This window comes from Zootoca vivipara, chromosome 6, assembly GCF_965207765.1.
Source record: "Zootoca vivipara chromosome 6, rZooViv2.hap1.1, whole genome shotgun sequence".
Taxonomy (NCBI): Eukaryota; Metazoa; Chordata; class Lepidosauria; order Squamata; family Lacertidae; genus Zootoca; species Zootoca vivipara.
In genome coordinates this window covers 18,054,640-18,071,929 of record NC_142589.1, presented here as the reverse complement: position 1 = coordinate 18,071,929, position 17,290 = coordinate 18,054,640, and the positions used below count along the sequence as shown (strand labels likewise).

Genomic DNA, 17,290 nt, shown 5'->3' with positions numbered 1-17,290 from the left:
GTAGCTGGACCCATAGAGAAATTGTGATTGAGATAGAGGTGGCCAAGGGTACTCGATGTGGAATCTATCATAACTCAATGGTAGGTAGGTCATAATTCAGTGTAAAATAGCAATATGCTGAACATATACACAGTGAAAGGCTTAGGGTTCCCCACCCCTTTAAAATGCAATCCCATGTATGCTTACCCAGAAGTAAGCCCTACTTCTTGCCAAAAAAGGTCCGTATAGTTAAAGCTATGGTTTTCCCAGTAGTGATGTATGGAAGTGAGAGCTGGACCATAAAGAAGGCTGATCGCCGAAGAACTGATGCTTTTGAATTATGGTGCTGGAGGAGACTCTTGAGAGTCCCATGGACTGCAAGAAGATCAAACCTATCCATTCTGAAGGAAATCAGCCCTGAGTGCTCACTGGAAGGACAGATCCTGAAGCTGAGGCTCCAATACTTTGGCCACCTCATGAGAAGAGAAGACTCCCTGGAAAAGACCCTGATGTTGGGAAAGATTGAGGGCACAAGGAGAAGGGGACGACAGAGGATGAGATGGCTGGACAGTGTTCTCGAAGCCACCAACATGAGTCTGACCAAACTGCGGGAGGCAGTGGAAGACAGGAGTGCCTGGCGTGCTCTGGTCCATGGGGTCACAAAGAGTTGGACATGACTAAACGACTCAACAACAACAACTCCTACTTCAATGGGGCTTCCTCACTAAAAAGCATATTTGCAGACTCTGTTTTTAAACCATTTTATATACAGTTAGGTGTGAGACAAATCAGAAATTCAGCACCAAGTCCCTGTCAATCATCTCAGAATCTTTGCATTCATTGGCCAGCACAGGGTATCCTCAGTCTTTCATTGGTATTATGGAGCTGGCAATTCAGATCCGACTCAGAGCATCATGGCTATTCTTATTATTTTGATAGTATCTCCAGAGCGATCAAAACACTCCACATGCACAATATTTGTTTTAGACAGGAAAGTGGCCCAAGTTTGTCTCATCCAATAGATTAACTACCACCTTGAGGATCCTTACACAAAGAATACAACTCTATCCATTTACAAGGAGGAGGTATTAGAAGGCTTGTGGGACCCCTTGAGGTTTGAGGTAGTACCAAAAATCTTTAGAAAAATTATGTAAGCCAGCCACACACGTGTACATAAGCACCCCCCACACACACACTGAAAAACAAAAACAAAAACAAAACCAGTCCAATGAGATATGAGGCTGTTCAATTGTCAGATGATGTTGAAGGATGGGGCAGTGAAAATGGGGAAGGGAAATAGAAGGGGATCTTTAAAATGACATGGCTGGCTCAATGAACAGCAGCATTCCACATCAACATTTGTAAAGGTAAAGGTAAAGGTAAAGGTAAACCATTAGGTCCAGTCGCAGACAACTCTGGGGTTGCGGCGCTCATCTCGCTTTACTGGCCGAGGGAGCCGGCGTTTGTCCGCAGACAGTTTTTCCGGGTCATGTGGCCAGCATGACTAAGCAGCTTCTGGCGAACCAGAGCAGTGCACGGAAACGACGTTTACCTTCCCGCCAGAGCGGTACCTATTTATCTACTTGCACTTTGACGTGCTTTTCAACTGCTAGGTTGGCAGGAGCTGGGACCGAACAACGGGAGCTCACCCCGTCGCGGGGATTCGAACCACCAACCTTCTGATCGGCAAGCCCTAGGCTCTGTGGTTTAGACCACATGGCCGCCCGCACTCCACACATCAACATTTGAGTTTGCTCTTAATACATGCGAGAACCAGGGTGGATAAAAATAAATGATTTTTTTAAAAATCAGATTTTTTTTTAAATCAGATTTTTTAAAATTTAAATCGGATTTTTAAAATGTAGGAAAGATAGTTTTCTATTCATCAGGAAATAAGGATTTGTTTTAAATTTTTCATGTGTGCTAAAACTCAGTTTTTTTAAAAAATAAAATCGTTTAACCACATCAGTTAACAAACATGGATACATACGCTATAATGTTATTGTTTTAGTTAAACAAATTGTTTAAATTGTTATTAAGGAAATGATTATTTTTCTCCTTCCAATAAAGTACAGCAGAAAAGTTGTCCAAATATAAACAGTTAACTTATTAAACCTCACAATAATTTCATAATTATCTGTCAATGTATTTCTAATAGTATAACCAAATCAGTAATTTTTGATATAACTGTAAAAACAACTCTGAAAATTTATTATTCCACAAATGAAACCTTCATCTGGTTGTAAATATTAAGATTATACCACCAAGAATGAGTCTTTTTTGTAAAATAAATAAATAAATGATAAGATTTAAAACAAGTCTTACTGACTAGTGATTTAAATCGTGATTTAAATCCATTTGATTTAAATCAAATCCACCCTGGTGGGATCTGAAGCAAACAGACTCCGCTTAGATATATTAAGAACAAATTCAAATGACGAGATAAGCTGGCTGTGTGGCCCAAAGAGGGTTACTGAGAAACAAAAAGGATGCTCAACATGCTTGGAGGAGCCCCAAACTTTCCAAAAGTACAAAAACTCTCTCTCTCTTTTGGTGGGGGGGGGGAGGAACAGCCAATAAAAATTGTGTGTGAATGATGAATGTCTGCTGGGATGGAGAACGGGATACCAAGCAGGGGAACAGAATGATGTGTTGTGGATAAGGGTAGAGCCAGCTGATTGGAATATCCAACAGGAACACTCCACGCAGCAACTTTTTTGCAGCAGGTCCCACCATAGCTGCCAAGTTGTCCCTTTTTTAAAGGGAAATTCCCTTATGCTGAATAGGCTTCCTCGTGAGAAAAGGGAAAACTTGGCAGCTATGGGTCCCACATGTAATAAATAAAAACTTGTATTTTTCTCAAGAGAGAGAGAGAGAGAATATCATATGGGGAATGCTTTGAGCTCTCAGGGGAAAAAAAAGTATCTTCTAAAAGAACAGTACTGTTATATATTCTGATCTACTTCTGGAGGTTCTTTGTAGATTATGCATTAAAACTTCCGCCAAGCAGACGGGGTTGAAAGCCACCCTGGGATCACTTTTCACTGCAGAATTCATTCAGAAATAGACCTACAATGTCATTCTCCTACTTTACTGTTATTTGCCCAGCAGTGAGCCCCAAATTTCAGGCACATCACTGCAGTTTTCACTCTAACAACAACAACAACAACAACAACAACACACAAAAATGCCAAGACAACCAAGTGAATCTTCCAAATATGCTTAAAAAGAAACAACGAAGAAAAACAGGCAATGTTAACTTACTGGGGTAAAATAGAGAGTCTGATGTGGTGTTTTGAGCCCAAATCAACTCAGGGATTTGAGTGCCCTTCTCCTGATACTATACACATGGCTTTGTTTTCTGACATTTTACAATCCTGAGACATGTGTGAATTGACTTTGGCTAGAAAAAATATACCATAAACTGTACATATCAGTTTCATTTTACCCAATGTTGATTTTCTACTACACTGGAAGTTGTGCAGGGTTGAAAACGACCTCCTAAAACTGCCTGGTTTTCAGCTTCCTTGGAAGAGGGTTAAATAGCCTATGATGCACAGTAGGAATGTGTGTGCATCTTTCCTACCTGTTGGCTCTAACTTCCAAGCAACTTGCAGCTTCAGAAGAACACAGCCTATGCTTTCTTAATTAGCCACCGAATGGGGATTAATGGTATCAAAATACCAGCTGTCAGTTTCTGTGCTTTCAAAGTGCCGTTCAAGAGCAGGGCCTGTCAAACGCATCTGGAAACCCAGATGTTGCTTGCAGAAAGTTTTGGTTTGTTTGTGTTTACCCCCTTTTAAAGCAGATGAAACAAATTGAAGGCTAATGAAGACAAAGATGCAACATAAAGTGAAGGCTCCTTGCTCCAGCTTCTTTTTATATAAATTAAACAAAATCAAAAGGAAACATTAATACAATACAGATGGGCCCCTTCAGAGGGAATGAAGATTTCTCCTTTCTTAGTTTCATCTTCTCAACTTTCCTCCAAGACTTTTCTTTTTCTGTGGGGGATGGGAAGGGGAGAAAGGAAAATGAAATTTCATCTCCTCTCATCGCTATAGGCTGGTGCTTGAGTGAAGCCCAGGAAGATTCGCAGCAGGCAAACGGCAACAGATTCAATTGGGTTAAGTATTGATTTTCTATAGTGTTTGCGCAAGCTACTGAGAAAACAGACAAAATTACTTTCTACTCCCGTTGCTTCTAGGGCTTGACCCTCATGCTGGCATTTAGCCTAGTGAGCAACCTGGGAGGGGGTTCCTCGCACAGCCGCAGCCTTGCAAGCCAGGCAAAGGGAGCTGTCCAGAAGGAGGAGGTCCTGATGCTAAGCATCGGGGAAGCTCTCCAGAAGGCTCCTAGGCTAGGAGCAGATCTATCTTGGAGGCTCTTGCATCACCAGTTTCCATTCCGCAACTGGAAGTTTAAGCCAAGGATGGAGAGGCTGTCATCCTCCAGATGTTGCTAGACTGCAGCTCTTAAGAGCCCAGCATGGCCAATAGTCAAGAACCATGGGGATTCTAGCCCCACAACATTTAGATAGGCACAGGTCCCTTGTCCTGGTTCTGAAGTACTTGGCCTGGCTACGCCCACCCTTCCACAGGCACCATAAGGACATAGGAATACCCTGCTGCGTCACAGGTTGCAGCCTCTGATAGCTCTACCCTCCATTAGTTTGTCCAGTCCTCTTTTAAAGTCACCCAAAAGTTGGTGGCTATTGCTGCTTCCTGGTCTGTGCGACTTCCACCATTTAACTATGCACTGCAGGAAGAAGGACTTCCTTTTATCCATCTTGAACCTTCCAGCATTCATGGTCCTGATCATGTTCATGGCCAGGCTTCTTTCTTCCAGATTTGTATGACCTGGAACGACTCCTGCAAGCACTTGTACTGCCAAGAACAATACACAGTTCACACAGGATGTGAGCCCGTTGCTCAGATGTGTGGCTCGTGTCCACCAGCAGCCATTTGTTCAAGTTTGTGGCCCCAGTTTTAAGGAACCTCCTTCCACTATAGGTCAGACAGCAACCCCCTCCCTGGCAAACATCCAGCATCTATTGAAAATGTGTTTCTTTTAATCCCACCAGGCATTTTAAACTGAATTCTGATATTATAGTTTAAACTGATTTTTAATATCATTGTTATAAAGCCGCTTGTACACCACTTAGAAACCATTGTTATTAATGGCTGGAATAAATAATATTTAAACAAAGTGCACCTATGTGAGACAGAATGATGGCCTGAGTTTTACCCGGTCTCTGATCACGAACAGGTGTGTGTTTTGTTTGGATTTTGCACAATTTGAGTTTCATAGTTTTGCTGAGCATTTTGATTGGCATTTAATGTTCCAATGCGATAGGACCACACCACCACCACCCAATATCTCTCTCACCCCACCCCACCACAGCCCACCCCCATTTCAGCACAACTGTGGTTTGGTAACGCAGCAATTTTCTACACTGCTTCAAAGCTAAGCAACCTATAACTCTATGACGGACAATCTGCTTTTACGATACCTTCCACTTGGAAAGGGTGCAATGGGTCAGGAAAGAGAAGAAGACAAAAAGCCATCAAAGGGAATGTAAGACATCACAAAAGAACTGATAGTTGGGTTGACAAGGTCAAAGAAGATTTGAAAGCCCCCCCCCCCACCTCCAGTACAGCACAGGTCTAAAAAGTTTGTCCTCAAAGGAAACACTTAGGAGAACCAAGAGGCAAAACTTTTCCTGGACTGTTATTACTGCACCTTTGAATAGTCCCCCCCCCCCAAAAAAAAACACACCAAAGAAATCCACCACATAGAAAAAACAGCATGTCAAGGAGACAGTAGAACAGAACCCTTTTTAAAATCTCTGCAGTGAAGTATTGTTTTTCCTTCTGAAAAATGCAAACATTCAAACAGGCAGTCCTCAACCTGCAACCTTTAGCAGTCCAGGAAATGCATTTCTTTGTAATTCTGCTGAATGGATAAAGGCAAAAACAACAAGAGGAATGTAGCAATAATAAGGTGAGGATAAGTGATAGCAAATCTGGAAGAAAAAAACCAAGAGTAATAGTACTACCAAACAGCCATCATTTTCTCCATTGCCTTCTGCTTCAAAAAATGGTATTCAATTATTTTTTAAAAAAACACACACAAACCTGCCTGTTTCCCATCATCCCTGACCACTGGTCCTATTATCTAGGGGTGATGGGAGTTGTAGTCCCAAAACATCTGGAGGGCTGAGTTTACCTATGCCTCTATATGGGAAAGATGGAGAGCCTGGGACCGTCAAAGATTCCCCGCAATTGTCCTGGTTCTGTACTGCTTTTTGAAGCATCAGAGGCTTTCCGTATTGCTAGATCCTGCTAAGGTCATATTGCCTCAACACATGCAGGCTCTTTTCCCCTTTAGAAAAAACCCTCTGCCTGTGGCAGTGTATTCCCGTCAAGCACATGCCATATGTTTAACCAGGCCCATAATCAAACCACTACACCACATTGTCTCTTTACTTTGGATAAGAGCACAGCGGTGGCACAGTGTAAAGTGCGCAGGTAGTATGGCCTAGTGCAGACATCCCCAAACTGCGGCCCTCCAGATGTTTTGGCCTATAACTACCATGATCCCTAGCTAACAGGACCAGTGGTCAGGGATGATGGGAATTGTAGTCCAAAACATCTGGAGGGCCGAAGTTTGGGGATGCCTGGCCTAGTGGCTTGAGTGTTTAACTGGCGAAGCATGTGGCATGTGGTTCACAGGGATATATTGCCACAGTAAATGTCTTTCACCGTGATCTACAGCCCTGGATCAACGTGAGATAAAACTCTGGAAGAGAACACCACTTTTCTCCTAGCAAATCTTCTGGAGGGGGAGGCTGTGTGTGTGTTTAAGTCTGGGATGGTGTGTCTGTGAAGATGGTTCTTGTGGGGTAAGATGTGTGGGGTGTTTCAGTAGGGCATGCCATTTATCCCTGTGGATAGCTCAGCTGGTATAGCATGAGGCCCTTGATCCCAGGGTCATGGGTTTGAGCAATAGTTTCCCTACATGGCAGGGGGTTGGACTAGATGGCCCTCATGGTCCCTTCTAACTCTACAGTTTTATGATTTCAGGGGTTGAAGAACAGTCCACTGTAAAAGGGTGGGGTGTTCTTCACAGCTAAATAAGCACCCCACCCCACCCCAATTCCTGCAGAAACACCTTTACTCAGCTCAGCTTTAACACTGGCAAATGATATTCACTAGATCAGTCCCAACTCCACTTTGCGCCAACTTTTGCATTAAGGGCCCCCTTCTGCATCGCAATACTTACGTCTCCATTCATCAGTTTACAATCATCTTCCATCTCATCGGCGCTGTCCTCATCAGACACTTCTCCTTCCTCTACATCTTCGCTAATGTTAGCTGGAAGTTTCTTCCCCTGGGAGGCAAAAGCATAATTAAGCTGCACAAACTAGAAATAAGAATCAATACAAAGTACTGTATTGATGGCTCACTTAGCCAAGTGAGCATTAAAAAAAAAAATCAGAGAGAGATATGCATACACGCACACATTCATTTTTTGCATTTTTATTCCATCTAAGGAGCTCAGGGTAGTACACTCAGGGTAGTCCATCTCCCTTATTTCATCTTCACAACAACCCTGTCAAGTAGGCATACCACTGTTTGGGCAGAACATAATTTATAGCTGCCCCCATTTGGGCACCCAAAAAAGCAACATCTTCAAATGCTGTTTGTGTCATTTTGAAGAGCCAAAACTTCGCCCAAGGCCCAGGTTGCTTTGATACCAATGCCTCAAAATGGAGGAGTCCAAAGCAGGCAGGGTAATATATATTTATTGATTGATAATCTTCACAGCCTCCAAATCCTTAAAAAAAGGGGGGGCCCTGAAAGACCTAAGGTTATCCATTATGAGAGAAGAATCATCCCAGGTACTTATCAGAAGCTCCATCTAAATGAATCACTTCAAAGATGGGAGAATTTCTTCAAGAGAGTTGCCATTGATCTCTTGCACTTGAAAATTCAATCGTCTATAAATGGCCACCGCCAGGAGCAGACTGGATGAAAATGCTTGGTGAAAGTTAACTGAACAATGTCAAGCTCTGTGTGGTACACAGGGAGTGTAGAGAGCACAGGGGCAGAATCCTGAGGTCCTTGGGGCTCCACCTCCCAATCAGCCCCAACCGCATGGTCAGTGGGCTGAGATAACACCCATTTTGGTCCAGAAATATCTGGAGGGCCACATGTCCCACAGTCCTGTCCCTACCAGCCAAGGTGGCTGTGTTTTGCCTCCACTGCCACAGGCAGCAAAACAGAGTATATCCGTGCCTGGGAATCACAGGAGGGGAGAGCGCTGATACACTCAGCTCCTGCTTGCCGGCTTTCTATAGGCAACTGACTGGCCACTATAGGGACAGATGCTGCAGTCCAATTGGCCTGATCCAGCAGCCTCTTCTTATGTCCTTATAGTGAAAATCCATTCTCAGGAAGGTAAAGGTAAAGGAAAAGGATCCCTGGACAGTTAAGTCCAGTTGAAGGTGACTATGGGGTTGCAGCACTCATCTCGCTTTCAGGCCGAGGGGGTCGGCATTTGTCCACAGACAGCTTTCTGGGTCATGTGGCTAGCATGACTAAACCACTTCTGGTGCAACGGGACACTGTGATGGAAGCCAGAGTGTACGGAAGTGCCATTTACCTTCCCACTGCAGCGGTACCTATTTATCTACTTGCACTGGTGTGCTTTCGAACTGCTAGGTTGGCAGCTGTCACAGAAAAACAGGAGCTCACCGCATTGCAGGGATTCGAACCGCCGACCTTCCGATCGGCAAGCCCAAGAGGCTCAGTGGTTTAAACCACAGCACCACCCACGTCCTCCCAGTAAGAATATGCACTGACCACAAGATTCATTTTAGACCTCATTTCGGCACTATGGGAAACAGTCCGGTTCTGTCTTGGGAGGCTGACCAATTTGATCCAGGTCTAAATCTCAGTTAAAAGAAACTAAGTTGTGTGCCTCCCCATTCACTATGGGGTGGTGGTGTTATTACGGGGGGTTATTATATTATTATCATTGTTATTACTACTGCTACTTTTAAAAAGCAGCTCTAAGTTTTCTTATAACAGCTATAAGTTTGAAGCAAGCTTGTTTTCTCCTGCTCTGGAGGGTAGGACTCAAACCAATGACTTCAATTTACAAGAAAGGAGATTCCGACTAAACATCAGGAAGAACTGTCTGGTAGTAAGAGCTGTTCAAAAGTGGAAAAGTCTTCCTTGGGAGGTTGTAGACCAGGCATCCCCAAACTGCGGCCCTCCAGATGTTTTGGCCTACAACTCCCATGATCCCTAGCTAACAGGACCAGTGGTTGGGGAAGATGGGAATTGTAGTTCAAAACATCTGGAGGGCTGAAGTTTGGGGGTGCCTGTTGTAGACTTTCCACCTTCCTTGGACGCATGTAAGCAGAGGGTGGGTGGCCATCGGTCATGGATACTTTACCTGAGATTCCTGCATTGCAGGCGGTTGGCCTCTATGACCCTTGGAGTCCCTTTCCAACACTACAATTCTATGATTCCTTTTGGCACATCTTAACATCTTAAGTCATAATAGCCTCTCGTGGTGGATAAAGGCCGACAAATGGCAGTCAAACAGCTCCATCAGGTCTGGGGTCAAGACGTATTTTTTTTAAAGACTCCAGGCTGTGGGACTCCACAGCATGTAAGCAGCAATGCTGACCCTCTCTTGCTGGTCAAACTTTTTTTTATATGGGGGTGGGGAGGTTCAATGGGAGGAGCTTCTATAATGTCTGTCAGCAGCTGATTTTACGGTTGAGTGCCTGTTAAAAAATGGTTTTGCCTGAAATTTAACCTGTGCTGTGAAAGATTCAGGTTTGTCAAGTATTTTGATTCAAATGCTCCATTTTTATTTTTATTTTACTTTGGGGGGAAAAAATAGATAACCATGACTAACAGGGCATAGTTAAGGCTATATAAAAAAGAGAATTTCTCCTCTGTTAGCGTGACAGTGTCACTATGTGCTCAGAATGTCAGAGGGCTTATTAGCCTCTTACGCATGTATCTTGGGGCAACAATATGAATTCCATGTGCGTATCCACACTCTCCAAACCAAAGCTCTGCTAAGGTACAGTTCCCAAGATTTTATTTTGCAGGGAGAAGTCATGACAGCTAAAACTTGCGTAAAACTGATATTGGCAGCAGAGTAGATGTGAAAAAGACCTGTGTCTGTACTTTGAGTCTTTGTTTCATGGATGTAAGGGGGAGAGAGTATAGAGAACCTCCCCCTATCATCAGGAGCAGCTCCTCCCCAAGCAGCCATGGAAGCGCAGGGTCTGAAGGAGCTAGTCAGGAAGCAGAGAGGGAGAGCCAGGGCTCCGGCAGCAGGGAAGAGCCCCTGCTCCACAGGCGGGAAGAGAGAGAGAGACGGAAAGGGGGGGGAGAGGGAAAAGACGGAGGGTAGACCTTTTCCCCCGGCACTGGAATTAAGGAGGAGGAGAAAAGGGAGGAGATTCGCTGCCCCCAGGCTCTTCTGTTGGTCAAAGGGGCGAAAAGGGACAGGGCCGGATTCTGACACGGAATAAGCGGACATGAAACCGACAGCTCATCACACTGTAAATAACGTGCACCAATAAAGACTCTGAAAGACAAGTGTGTGGAGAGTCGTTACTCAGGAGTAGCCGTAATAACCTCTGACAATACCTTAAAGGCCACAGCCTTCTAATTCAGGGCTAGCTTTTTCCAGGAAACACCACAGCTCATATCAGTCTCATACACTCCTCCCACAGTGATGCAAAGCATATAGTGTTTGATAGTTTAGAGACCTTTTGTTTTGCTTCTGCTCTGCATCTAAAAAAAACCTCTCTGACATTTCCTCGGACCCTTGTGATGGATAATTTGTTTTACAAATTTATAAACGGCTGCACAGCCAATGTGGTGTACAAGGAGATAAAATAGAAATATTACAACCTCCCACAAAAGAATGAAAAACATTCCCACAAAATAAAAACAATTCCTAGGAATGCACAATTAATATTTCACAAATGACTGGGTCACAAAATGGGGGGTGGGGTATCAGTGATTGCCTAAACATCAGGATGCTGGGCATCAAATTTCAGCTTGTAATTGATTCCAGAGGGCTGGAGCTACGACACTTAAAAACCCACTTTCAAGTACAGGCTAAGTGCACCTCTGGCGCATGTGGTACACTCAGGAAAACAATTGCTAGATACACAGATATGGGGAGAGGTGGTCCCATAGGTAACCTTGACTTAAGTTGCTTAGGGCTTTAAATGCTAAAAGCAAAAGCCTTGAACTGCACACAACAGCATAGTGTTAGCTAGAGCAGCTCTCTCAATGGAGGTGCTATATCATATCAACGGGACATCCTTGTCATCACCCTGGCTGCTACATTCTGTAGCCCTAAGTAACATTTTAAACAACCTCTTTCTTATTAGTATGTCATATGCCCCCCCCCAAGCCCCAGTAACTTTGAATAACACTGAATGCCATCTTCATTTGCAAGCTCTTGCCTGGACAGTATAATTTAATTTTAGCTTGTAAACTTAAAATAGTAAGCCTGAAGAGACTACAAGACTTATCATTGTATCTAAGAGCTTTGGTGCAGAGTGGGTGGGGAATTAGCTGAGATTTATGGGAAGGCCCAAACGATGCAGCTGTTGAGAAGATTCCAGTTGTGTTCTAGTTACGATAGACCAGTGTTCCCCAAACCAGGAATGTTTGGGACTACAATTCCCATCACCCCAACTATTGGTTATGCTGGCTGGCTATGGTGGCAGTTGTAGCCCAAGAAATCTGGGTGGCACCAGGTTGGGGACAGCAGCCAGAGACACCCTTCTGCCCCAAATAGTAAGGAGCTGTAGGAGTCCCTAGACTACCTCAAGCTTCGCAAAGCACACAATCAAATTCACCTCTGCAATGGACCAAGTCAACAAAACCAAATCCACCCCCATTCACAGGCACTGGGAACATTAGAGTCAACATTCAGGCTGGCCAACAGGGGAAGCTTTTTCCATTTGATATATTAACAGACTGCCTGCTATATCCCACCACCACCCCCCAAAAAATCCAGAGGGTACTTCACTTGCTGCCCTCGAATGTCTATCAAAATGTCAGGCAGCTTGCAAAGAGATTTAAACAGTAACACCAACCACCTTTGCCACCACTCCAGGGGATATTCCATTCAACAACTTCACCAGCTAGCCGTAACAAAAGGATGGCGGCAATGAGGACTGCTTGGCCGGCACGTAGGAGAGTAACGAGAGGGGAAGCTACAACGGCAGCACTTCGACTGGCTCTCCTGAGGCTAACTTCGCAAGCTTCATGCTACATGCCATTAGAGTTTGATTGATGTTAGGAGGATTCCAGAGAGACACTGGCTGTTCAACCATGGTTATTCATTTAGACACGCACAAACCTTTGCTGGGTCTACACTGGCTGCAGCTACAGCAAAGAGGAGCAGCCGCAGCACACACTGTGAATCTTAAAATTTGGAACAGTCTCGGGCTGGAAGATGGCCTGATGCTGAGGCTTCCATTCAGACACAGACATTGGAACAACGCTAAGCAAAAAGTGTGTCTCTCTGTATATACAGGTGAAACTCGGAAAATTAGAATATCATCGATAAGTGCATTTATTTCAGTAATGCAACTTATTATTTTTTACTTTTCTTTTAATTTCTACAAATGCTTTCTCTGGGAAATTCCACAGTAATTAAACAAATAGTTACAATAATACAAAAATAAACATCGCTATTACATTTCATTAATTACATTCCATTTATAATTGACCCGCCTAACGACAAATAATGACAACAAATAAAGGCTTGACATATCTTGCTTTGCATGGCATGCATCTATCTCATATATTGGTTTCACCTTTTAAGTTGCGTTACTGAAATAAATGCACTTTTTGACGATATTCTAATTTTCCGAGTTTCACCTGTACATATAGGAATAGTCACATATCCAGTGTTGCTTGAGAATTCTAAGAAACAAAAAAAATCAGTGCAGTTTTGAGAGGTTCACTTCACCATCTTGATTCAAAACGGGTTGTAATTGTATCCAAACCTGCTCCTCTGTCCCAGGAACCATCATGTGAAATGTGGTTATTTTATCTTAATATAGTGTATAGCTAACAGACAAACCAACAGCTTCCCAAAATATATAGCAGACATCTTACCTTGACTAGTATTTTCCCTTTCAGATTTTCTGGGGAAGGCAACTTTGTGGGATCTTCATTGCTCACGGAAGACAGGTCCAGTTTGTCCCCCAGGATTTCAATAAGATACTGGGCCATCTTCTTCTGCTGGCCCACACTGCAGTGGTTCTCGATGGACAAAATGACAGGATACCTTTGGAGGAGGAGAGCAAACCCACACAAGAGAAAATGGTTCAGTTGCACATCTGAGGTTTTTTCCTGTAATCACTTGCACAGCAACATTTCTGGTTCCAGCTCAAAAATGCGAAACACAAGAGAGTTCTTGGTTTGCACAGCATCTAGAGAGCACCGTGTAGACTATCCCTGGCTTAGATGGTCAGAATTTCATGTTTTCTTTTATATAAAAGTCACTCCCAAGCCTCTGTTCAATGACAAGGTTTGCGGCTTGGGACCCTTGTACCTACGGGACCGCCTCTCCTGGTATACCCCGCGGAGGACCTTAAGGTCCACAAACAACAATACTCTGGAGATCCCGAGCCATAAGGTGGCTAGATCGGCCTCTACTAGGGCCAGGGCCTTTTCAGTATTGGCCCCAACTTGGTGGAACGCTCTTTCACAGGAGACCAGGGCCCTGCGGGATTTGTCATCTTTCCACAGGGCCTGCAAGACAGAACTGTTCCACCTGGCCTTTGGGCTGGACTTAGTCTGACCCCTGTGTTTTCCTCCCTCATGGCTTGGCTTTATGGACTACTTAAAATGAGGTTGCATTTTAAATTTTAATATTGTATTTTAATCTGTATTTTAATTAATTGCTTTTTATGTTTAATTGTAATTTTATTGGTGTTAGCCGCCCTGAGTTTTGACTGGGGAGGGCAGGGTATAAATAAAATTATTATTATTATTATTATTATTATTATTATTATTATTATTATTATTAAATGCCTACTGGTTGGCCACTGTAGGAACGGGATGCTGGACCAGATGGGCCATTGGTAAGATTTAACAGGAATTTTCTTATGTTGTTTGGTCATTTCCTGCTTTTGAGGGAGGAGTCATGGATGTAGAGTAAAATTCAGTACGATCGAGAGAAGGCAATGTGCCTGGCCACAGAACAGAGACACACATACTGCCTCTACCCAAAACTGGGTCCCAACCAGTGGAGGCTGGTATGTTAGGGAGAATGGGGCATTGCTCCACCAACCTGCCTGCCTCCATACTTATAAGCAGTCCAGGGGGTGGCACTGCCTGTCGGCTTCCTCCTCCACAGTCTCAGTGTTGCTCCTTGTGGAACTCAGCAGGGAGGAGGAATTGACTGTGGCGCCACCTACTGCTGGGCTCCCTGCCTTCCAGCCTACCAGTCCGAATGGCCAAGCTGGATAAAAGGCAAATGGAAGCCTCCTCTGTGCAGTGCACCCTAGCAGTCATCTCCATCTCCTTGAGTACCCATCTTACCTCCTACGAGTTAAAAGAGTCAGTACTACTGGATAATGGATCACATAAACAAAGCAAGCAACATGTTCCTTTTACTTCTGGCGCCCATCATTATCTCGACACCTGAGCCAGTTTATTGTATGCAGCTTGTTGGCAGGCTCTGAGACCACCCTGAATATCCCTTAATTATCACATTTATGATAGCGGCAAGCCTTGTGGCTTGTCCTCCTCCGCTCTCCTGTTTTGCTTAAATGTAAAAAAAAAAAGGAAAAAAATGCTCTTGCTAATAAAGGACTCTCAGAGTATTCAGAGGCGATAAAAACCTGAGATAGCATCTCATAAATAAGACTGTGGCTGGGGAAAGAGCTGAAAATACTGCCCAATTTATTCCCTGCACAGGCATCCAGGCTGCTTACGATCAGCCACCAGGCTACTTAAACAGAAAAAGGAACAGAAGGATCTGCTTGAATTTAGCACACTCTGTGGCTGTTTTCTGCTCACCACTTTCTTTGTAAATGTGCAGTTGGGTCGTTTTGCTCACTTGAGCTGAATGCATGCATTGTGATTTTCCCTACTGCCCTAAGAATTGTTTATCAGGGCTGTAATAATAATAATAATAAATTGTTATTTATACCCCGCCCTCCCCAGTCAAAACCAGGCTCAGGGTGGCTAACACCAATAAAATTACGATAAGACATAAAAGAAAAGAAAACAATTAATTAAAATTCAGATTAAAATACAATATTAAAATTTAAAATGCAGCCTCAGTTTAAGTAGTCCATAAATCCAAACCATGAGGGAGGAAAACACAGGGGTCAGACTGAATCCAACCCAAAGGCCAGGCGGAACAGCTCTTTCTTGCAGGCCCTGCGGAAAGATGACAAATCCCGCAGGGCCCTGGTCTCCTGTGAAAGAGCGTTCCACCAAGTTGGGGCCAATACTGAAAAGGCCCTGGCCCTAGTAGAGGCCAATCTAGCCACCTTATGGCTCGGGATCTCCAGAATATTGTTGTTTGTGGACCTTACCACTCCACGGGGCATACCACTGTAGGCAGTGGTAAGGGCAAGCGAAAATGTCCTGTTCCCCACCCCTTGCTATTTCACTGTCTCATTCACATAACCTCTTCGCAACATTTCTCTGATGGAAATAGGGACGTCATTTCACTATTTATGCCTCACACATCTTATTGGGTGGCCCCAGCCACTCTGGGCAGCTTCCAACATATAGAAAAACACCATTAAACATTAAACTTTTTTAAAAAAACAAAAACAAAAACTTCCCTATACAGGATTGCCTTCAGACGGCTCAGGGGTCAGATAACTCCATACCCTCCAACATTTCTCCAATGAAAATAAGGACATCCTAAGGAAAAGCAGGACATTCCGGGATCAAACCAGAAACTGGGATGGCTTCTCTAAATCAGGAACGTCCCTGGAAAACAGGGACACTCCGAGGGCCTGCATTCAAAGGTGACAAAATGGGATTCTAGCCACAACTCTATCTCTGGTGGTGGCAAAGTTTCTCACATCAGCTAGCAGATGCCATTTTGTTTTATGACTGTCACAGACATACAGTTGTATCCAGTGGGCCAGATACTTAGTCAAGTTCATTAAATTCAATGTTCATTAGTCATGTTCATTAACTTTGATTAGGACTAGTGTTGCTGCAGATTTCAGCCAGAAGTAGAAACCTTCAGACTTTCAGCTTGACCCTAGTGGGTACTCTGTATGTGCTAAACATTCTCGCATTTCCGAACCAAGAAATACCCTGAACTTCACATTCGGTATAAATTATGCAAAGTGAGAGAAATTTCGGAAGTGCTTTTCTTTTGCATAATTGAGTCTGGTTTCACCAGTTATGGATAGAAGCCCTGCTCCCTGAACTCGGCAAACTGCACTTGGGTTCTTAGATTCCACCAGGTTACGCCTCCACACAGTGTGCCAAGGGCATTTTCAGAAAGGAAAACTGACAGATTTGCCTGTCCCTAGCCCACAGATCATAGTTTGAGAACTTCCACAAAAGAATGGGATGTATACAACTAAGTTCTACTCGGAATAGATCCACGGACATTAACGGACCTGAGCTAGTAATCTCCATTAATTCCAAAGGGTCTGCTCTGAGCAGGACTAAGCAATGGCTACAACCCAGAGTTGGGGGGCAGGGGGTTGACTGTTCAACCTGAGAATTCTGCTGGTGTTTATATTTAGAAATATAAGCCACAAACACACAGAGAGAAAGCCACAGTCTCCCGCCGGGGAAGATTCATTAACCGGGTCTAACAGCGCTGGCACCACACTGTAAAGGACAGACTTTACAAGCCAATCAATCAATCTCCTGGCTCTCTTTGGGGTTTCAGTATTTATTTTTGGATTCTCTGAGCTTAGGCACTGAAAGCGCTCCATATGGCTTGGAGCTCATCATACGGCTTTGAGAGGAAAAGTGGATTCAAGGTGAGACGATGGAATGATGGAAAGGCAATTCCACACCAGTTGCCGCAGCGCAAGCCATTACTCGTTATCATCTCCACTAAATCGGCCATGCCTGACTAAGCCTGCCGTGTCCACACTATGCGCTATGCACAAGGCAAGAAAAAAATCAACAGAGGTGGGGGTTTTTTGGCCAAAAGGCATGGGGCTCAGTACCTGCCCCAGCTCAGTTTACCCTCTTCGCTGAATTTCAGGCCACAATCACATCATGATGCATGTAAAGCACTAAAAAGA

The 17,290-nt window shown here is 44.0% G+C and overlaps 1 protein-coding gene across 3 annotated transcripts in view; it reads right to left on the bottom strand.

Moving 5' to 3' along the window:
• PLCH2 (phospholipase C eta 2) overlaps window positions 1–17,290 on the bottom strand; it is a 320,826-nt gene that overhangs the window by 62,834 nt on the left and 240,702 nt on the right. For all 3 annotated transcript variants that reach the window (XM_088671661.1, XM_088671662.1, XM_088671663.1), the window contains 2 exons: window positions 13,161–13,332; window positions 7,264–7,371 (listed from right to left, as the gene is read on the bottom strand). In XM_088671661.1, coding sequence (XP_088527787.1) covers window positions 7,264–7,371; window positions 13,161–13,332 — 280 coding nt within the window. The remainder of the gene's footprint in view (window positions 1–7,263; window positions 7,372–13,160; window positions 13,333–17,290) is intronic.